The sequence below is a fragment of the Microtus pennsylvanicus genome, chromosome 11, assembly GCF_037038515.1.
Source record: "Microtus pennsylvanicus isolate mMicPen1 chromosome 11, mMicPen1.hap1, whole genome shotgun sequence".
Classification (NCBI taxonomy): domain Eukaryota; kingdom Metazoa; phylum Chordata; class Mammalia; order Rodentia; family Cricetidae; genus Microtus; species Microtus pennsylvanicus.
Window position 1 is genome coordinate 22,455,626 of NC_134589.1, and position 7,854 is coordinate 22,463,479.

Here is a 7,854-nt window from a genome sequence, read left to right on the forward strand (position 1 = left end):
AAAGAGAGAGAGAGAGAGAGACAGAGAGAGAGACAGAGACAGAGACAGAGAGAGAAAGAGAAGGAAAGAAAAAGACCTTTATTTATAGGAGAAAAATGTCTTTGGAATATATGATAAAGTATCAAGTGATTTATCAAAGGGTAATAATGACAGACATGGAATAAATAACAGTCCAGAATTTTTATTGAATGTTCATACATTTTTGATATTATATAAAGTTTCTTTTTCAGTTGTTCAGAGGGGAAGATGAAGATCCAGAATCAGAGGAGAAGCTGTGGGCTGGGCTCCTTACAGAGAGAAAAGGAGAGTGAGAGTGAGTGGACTTGCATTCCATCAAGGTGACTGATAGGCCTCAAAGTATGATGGGAGCTTCTGTCCAAATGGCAAGACTGGTGAGACACAAGGACAGTTCAGTTGGAAAATTGAAGAGCAGCAGGCCTGGCAGCAGCTGGACTCACAGCAGCAGGGTTGGAAGCACCAGCTGGTCACATGAGTTGGTTTACATCAGGTGATCTAGCAGCAGGTGTTTTCACAGCAGGCTGGGCAGCAGCAGGGCTGGCAGCAGGAGGGCTCACAGCAGCAGGGCACGCACCAGCAGGGCTCACAGCAGGTTGGGCAGCAGCAGGGCACACAGCAGCAGGGCTCACAGCAGCAGGGCTCACAGCAGCAGGGCTGGCAGCAGCAGGGCTCACAGCAGCAGGGCTCACAGCAGCAGGGCTGGCAGCAGCAGGGCTCACAGCAGCAGGGCTGGCAGCAGCAGGGCTCACAGCAGCAGGGCTGGCAGCAGCAGGGCTCACAGCAGCAGGGTTGGCAGCAGCAGGGCTGGCAGCAGCAGGGCTCACAGCAGCAGGGTTGGCAGCAGCAGGGCAGGCAGCAGCAGGGCTGGCAGTAACAGATTTCACAGCAGCTGGGTTGACAGCAGGGTGTGCAACAACAGCTGGTCACACAGGTTGGCTTACAGCAGGTGGTCTTGCAGCAGGTGGTCTCACAGCAGCTGGGTTGGCAGCAGGGTAGAGAGCAGCAGCTGGCCTCACAGGTTGGCTTACAACATATGGTCTTGCAACAGGTGGTTTTAGAGCAGCTTGGCTGGCAGCAGCTGGTCACACAAGTTGGTTTCCAACAGGTGGTTTCGCAGCAGGTGGTTTTGCAACAGCTGGGCTTGCAGCAGCTGGTCACACAGGTTGGCTTACAACAGGTGGTCTTGCAGCAGGTGGTTTCACAGCAGCTGGGCTTGCAGCAGGGCTGACAGCAGCTGGTCACACAGGTTGGCTTACAACAGGTGGTTGTACAGCAGGTGGTTTTGCAACAAGGCTGGCAGCAGCTGGTAATATAGGTTGGCTCGCAGCAGGTGGTCTTGCAGCAGGTGGTTTCACAGCAGCTGGGCTTGCAGCAGGGTGCACAGCAGTAGCTGGTCACACAGGTTGGCTTACAACATATGGTCTTGCAGCAGGTGGTTTTAGAGCAGCTTGGCTGGCAGCAGCTGGTCACGCGAGTTGGTTTCCAACAGGTGGTTTCGCAGCAGGTGGTTTGGCAACAGCTGGGCTTGCAGCAGGGCTGGCAGCAGCTAGTTATACAGGTAGGCTTACAGCAGGTGGTCTTGCAGCAGGTCGTTTCACAGCAGCTGGGCTGGCAGCAGGGTGGACAGCAGCTGGTCACACATGTTGGCTTACAACATATGGTCTTGCAGCAGTTGGGTTTAGAGCAGCTTGGCTGGCAACAGCTGGTCACACAGGTTGGTTTACAACAAGTGGTTGTGCAGCAGGTGGTTTTGCAACAGCTCGGCTTGCAGCAGGGCTGGCAGCAGCTGGTCACACAGGTGGGCTTACAGCAGGTGGTCTTGCAGATGGTGGTTTCACAGCAGCTGGGCTTGCAGCATGGTGTGCAGCAGCAGCAGCTGCTCACACAAGTTGGCTTACAACAGGTGGTCTCACAGCAGCTGGGCTTGCAGCATGGCTGGCAGCAGCTGGTCACACAGGTTGGCTTACAGCAGATGGTTGTGCAGCAGGAAGGCTGGCAGCAAGGCAAGCAGCAGCAGTTGGCCATGGTGTCAGGTGTGGTTGGAGGGTTCCTGTCAACAGGTGAGGTTTTTACAATATGATGGGGTCTTGCATTTTGGACCTTTTATATGTCAGGCCTTCAAAACATGAACCAATCAGTAAGACTTTTCCTTGATGTTGTTTACACCATTTTTCATATTCAGTATATGTTTCATAAGGAAGTGCTGCTTAATGGTATGTATCATTTGAAAGTTTAATCTGATTCTTCTACCAGAAAAACTCATATGAACTCTTTCAATAAACAGAAGAGTATTGGTCTATCAGTCTCCTTGTATCCTTGGTCATCTTCTGGTCACAGGGCACCCCTCATGTCATGGGAGCATCAGAGTATCTGTTTTTTTTCATTTTGTCTGTTCTGTGTGGTGGGATTTTTCATTGGGCTGACAGCTCATGAAACCAACATGGAGACTTACTGCTAATTATGAAAGCTTGGCCTTATCCTAGGCTTGTTTCTAACTAGCTCTTATAATTTAAATTAATCTATTTTTATTAACCTACATGCTGTCACATGGCTTATTGCTTTTAGGACTGTTTCTTCAAGTTCTGCTTCCTCTGTGTCTCGCTGGCAACACTTGTACTTCTTCTCTGAGACCATCTCTCCCCAGAAGTTCTGCCTAAACTTTTGTGGCTTGCTATTCATCATTCAGATCTTTATAAAACAACCGCATGACATGTCTTCACACAGTGTAATTTAATATTCTGCAACAGTCCTCAATTTATATAGTATGTGCATGATGATGCTATGTTCACAGGGGTGGAGTGCCTGAGTGTCTGTACTATTATACATAATTTCTCACATCAGCTTAGCCTAGATATGTCTTTCTTTACCTATCTTTCACCTGTGTGTTTCAGAAGCATTAGGGGTATAAATACATGGCACAGTATGTTCCTTATGAGGCTAGACTATGGATATGAGATGGAAGTGTAAATACATGAGCGTGAGAAGATATCAAACTGTGTGTCTCTCTGTGTGTATGTGTGTGTGTGCACGCACATGTGTGAGTGTAATGGTCTTGATATTTCCTGCCCTGAGGGGCTCACCAGGAGGATCATGCTTAGATTTCTGCCATACAGCAGTTCCACAGAGGCAAACACAGGTCAGAAGGCAACTGCTGACAGAGAGTAGATTCAGTGCTATTAGTTTCGAGTTCTTTCCCTGTCTTTTTGTCTTTTTCCTTCTGCCTGCCTGCACGTCCTTCTGTCTTACTATCTCAGTTTGCCACCCCTTCTTTATTTTCTTCCCCTGTTGTTTTTCTCTGTGTGTAGTGATGGATTTAAGATAAGATAAAATGAAGCAAGTAGACAAGCACATTTTTCTGTGTGCAAATATGTGGATTATTGATTATTTGATTCTTTTTGAAACTCTCGTTCCTTTTTATATTTTTCACCATACTTCATGCATAATAATAAAATATGCATATTAAATAACACTGTAAGAGAATGATGTTATATTGTTTTACACAATAGAAAATAGCTATGTGGTGGTGGTGCATGGTTTATTTCCAACACTAGAGACTGAGGCAGGGGTATTGTTTTGTATTTTATGGCAACCTGGTTTACAGAGCTAGTTCCAGCAAAGGTAGGCATACACAGAGAAACGCTGTCTAGCGAAACTAAAAGAAAAATAAAAAAAAAATACAGGAAATAATTTCAGGGTAAGGTGCCTCCTTTAACCTCTGAATATCTTTTTTTTTTTTTTTTTTTGGTTTTTTGAGACAGGGTTTCTCTGTAGCTTTGGTGCCTGTCCTGGAACTAGCTCTGTAGACCAGGCTGGCCTCGAACTCACAGAGATCCGCCTGCCTCTGCCTCCCGAGTGCTGGGATTAAAGGCGTGCGCCACCACCGCCCGGCTTACCTCTGAATATCTTTATGAAAAAGATTGTGACCACTTCCTCCCTGTGCGTAGAGCACTTTGGTCTCACTGTCAGCACAGTGCCCTCTGTACACTCTCTGCTGCATCACTCAGGTCTGCTTTGCTCCCCTGTTATGTTCGTGTCATTTATTTCTTTTTTTTTCATGTATAGTCCTTGCCATTTTTGTCCTATTTATTTCACCTAATTTGGTATGTCCATTTCCAGTGCTTGAATGCAAATCTAGATATTATGTTCTTTAAAGCTGAAAAATTTCAATCATTTATGTAGTAAATATTTCACCAATTTATTAAAGTTATCAATGGTTTCTGTGGCTGATTTTACAACCAGACTAAAGCAATAGTTGCTTGACAGCCATGGTGGCAGACATTTCTCCATTGTATATCGACCTAGGTGTCTCTATGTCTACACAGAGGAATAATATAACTGGATCATGTGACAGTTTTATTTTGAGCTCTTTGAGGAAACCCAATTCATAAGTGAAACAATGATTTGAATATCTCAAAAATATAGTACAAATGTCCTATTAGTGCATAAAAAAACAACATAAGTAGTATTATGGAAATAAAACTCAAAACTACCTATGAAATTCCGTCTCTCCCCACTCAGGAAGGCTGCCATCAAGGAAAACAACAGTAAATGCTTAGAAATAGAGAGGAAAGAAAAGACTTGTTTAAATATTGATGGAAATATGCATATTAGCATAATACACATGGAAAGCAGTTTGGAGTTTCCTCAAAGTTGAGTCAGGAAGTCTCTCTTAAAGAGCTGTGCCTCTGCTTGCCAATAGGAAACATAATACCAGGAAGCTGTGCTAGACTCTGTTTTTTGGTCTGTCTAGAATCCTTCTTAAAAAAGCTTTCTCAGGCTTTATGTCAAAATTCTTGCCAAAGGTTTGGACACCATTTGTAGAAAGAAGTTTCTGTCCTGACTGGTCCCACAATAATTCAGTCTCAAAGAAATACACAGAGGCTTATATTAATTATAAATTGTTTGGCCTATTCACTCATGCTTATTACTAACTAGCTCTTACAACTTAAATTCACCCATAATTCTTATGTATTATTAGCCATGTGGCTTGGTACCTTTTCTCAGTGAGACATTCTCATCTTGCTTCCTCTGAATCTGGCTGGTGACTAAAAACTAAGTCTTCCCTCTTCCCAAAATTCTCCTAGTGTTATCTATGTAGTGAGACCTTGTCTCAAAAAAAACAAAACAAAACAAAACAAAAAAAACAACAACCCAGCATCACTCATCAATGACAATAACAACCAAGATCAAGTAGATTTCATCCAAAGAGTACAAGGGTGGTTCAACATGCAAATCAATAAATGGAATTCATAATATGACTAAACTTAAGGCTAGAATCACATTATCATACAGAAAAGGTATAGAAAAGGCATTGATAAATATTCCACATGTTTTCATAACAGAAAACCTAGAGAAATTGGGATAGATGGGCTCTATTTCAAGAAATAAATGCTACATGAGAAACATATAGCTAATGTTATATTAGATAAGGAAAAGCAGAAACACCTTTATTTTCTTCCTTCTTTTCTTCCTTCCTCCCTTCCTCCCTTCCTCCCTTTCTCCCTTCCTTCCTTCCTACATTCCTTCCTTCTTTTCTTTCTTTACTTATACCTATCTTCTTTTCTCACCCACCCATATTCTAACCAGGAAGGCTTCATCTGTCCAATGCTGGGGTTCTGTTCTGCCCTCTGCTCATCCATCAAAGTCCTTGTGTTTGTTTTCATCTTCAGGCACATTACATTGTATGTAACTAACACCATCTTCAATGTTGATTGACAAGAAAACATCCCATGAAGCTCTGGAGGAAATTTTCTCTTCTAGAGGTAAGGAGAAGTTACTGCTAATTCAGTTCCCATCCAAACAAAGAATCAGATCGAAATGTAGATAAATGGATAAAGAGAAGTTTATACAGTGAGTAGGTTGTTTTGAACTTTTTAAAACTTTTCTTTAAGAATATCACTCATTTACTTTTTTCATTGATACAATGAATGGAATAAATACATTACTGATTTTGTAGGTTTCTTTTCAAATTTAATACCCATGGAAATCATTTAGTATTGTTTGCATGTACACGAGTGTGGGATGATGTACTACTCAAGCATGGGTAGCCACAGAGCTTTCATTCCTGAAGAAAACTGACTTTCTCTTTCCCCACGATCTACCTAAGATCAAGCCAGTGATAATCCCAGTGTGGATGGGGGAGGGGCCCACTGGATTTACTCTAAAGGGAGGTATAAGGTTGATCCAGCAGTGCGATTTGTAAGGACCAATGTCTACCTCATACAGTTTGTGTACCTATATATAGTCAATGCACTGAAAATCTATATCCCAATTGTTGAGTCTTTTAGAATGCCCTGAAAAGTTTTCATCTTAAGGCTCCCTTTCACAGTTCAATTAAAGATGCCATGAGTAGCTAAAGTGTGACTAGAAATCCGAGGGTAAAGATCTGAAGAGTAAGAAATCAGCTCACAACAGGAGTTGTTCATCCATATTTCTTTTTTCTTCTTCTTTCTCATTTCTATCATTTTTTCCTTGATCTCTCTTACACTTTCTTTTACATGGTTCCATACCTTATAAATGCTCCCAGTCATATATATCCTTATACCAGAATTTCCCAAGCCCTAGCAGGTTCCAGAGATGGAATTCTTTTGTCCTATAGAAAATGAGATAAGAGTGTAACATGAAGGGCTGGCTTGTTTGTTGGGTCCAGTTTGTTGTTGGGGTTTTTGTCCTGCCCGCTACTTCATAACTGTTTAACCCCAAAGAAAATCATACATAGGTCTCCATAAATTATAAGCTGATTGGCCCATTAGCTCTAGACTCTCACTGGCTAACTCTTACATCTTGATTAACACTTTTTTCTCATCTATGTTAGCCATGTGGGTCAGTACCTTTTTTCAGTGGGGCAGATCACATCCTGCTGCTTCGATGATCTCAGCAGGAGTGGGAGTAATCAACTTCCTCCTTCCCAGAATTCTCCTATTCTCATTACATCATTTCTACTTCCTTTCTGGTTTTCCCACCTATATTTCCTGCCTGGCCAATCAGCGTTTATTTAAAACATGATTGACAGAACACAGACAATTCGACCACACCACTTCCCCCTCTTATTTTAAAAAAAAATAAAGGAAAATATCCATAATCCATTTTTTTTGGGAATGTGGTTGTAGTGAGAGTTAGCCACTGAGAGGCTAGAGCTAATGGGCCAATCAGCTTATAATTTATGGAGACCTATGTGTGATTTTCTTTGGGGTTAAACAGTTGTGGGGTACTGGGCGGGACAAAAACTCCAACAACAAACAGGACCCAACAAACAAGCCAGCCCTTAATGTTACATAAGAGCTTCACAACATGCACACACCACAACACACAAACAACACACATACAGAGAGAGAGAGAGACAGAGAGAGAGATATAGACTTAAATTTATAGTGCAATAAAATGTTTTTAGAGTACATGGATACAGTATCAAGTGATTTATCAAAGGGTAATAATGACAGACAGCAGGGAATAAATAGCAGTCCAGAACTTTTAATAATTTTCCATATATTTTTGATAATTTTATTTAAAGTTTCTTTCTTGGTTGATCAGAGGGAAAGATGAAGATCTGCGCTCAGAAGAGAAGCTGCAGACTGGATTCCATGCAGAGAGAAAAGGAGAGTGAGAGTGAGTGGACTTGCATTCCATCAAGGTGTTTGATAGATTTCTGAAGTGGTCAAGCCTCAGAGGACGATGGGAGCTTCTGCCCACGTGGCAAGACTGGTGAGACACAAGGACAGTTGTCTGGGCATTGTTCAGTTGGAAAGTTGATGAGCAGTAGGCCTGGCAGCAGCTGGACTCACAGCAGCAGGGTTGGAAGCACCAGCTGGTCACATGAGTTGGTTTACATCAGGTGAT

The 7,854-nt window shown here is 42.6% G+C and overlaps 1 protein-coding gene across 1 annotated transcript; it reads right to left on the reverse strand.

The window, feature by feature from the left end:
- Positions 1-513: 513 nt before the first annotated feature.
- Positions 514-2,043, reverse strand: LOC142831555 (uncharacterized). The gene has a single exon (XM_075941781.1). The coding sequence runs from the start codon at positions 2,041-2,043 to the stop codon at positions 514-516; it is 1,530 nt and encodes a 509-aa protein (XP_075797896.1).
- Positions 2,044-7,854: the final 5,811 nt, after the last annotated feature.

What these genes read in the sequence shown, in the direction of transcription:
- LOC142831555 (XM_075941781.1), bottom strand. Translation starts at nt 2,043, where the DNA reads ATGGCCAACTGCTGCTGCTTGCCTTGCTGCCAGCCTTCCTGCTGCACA.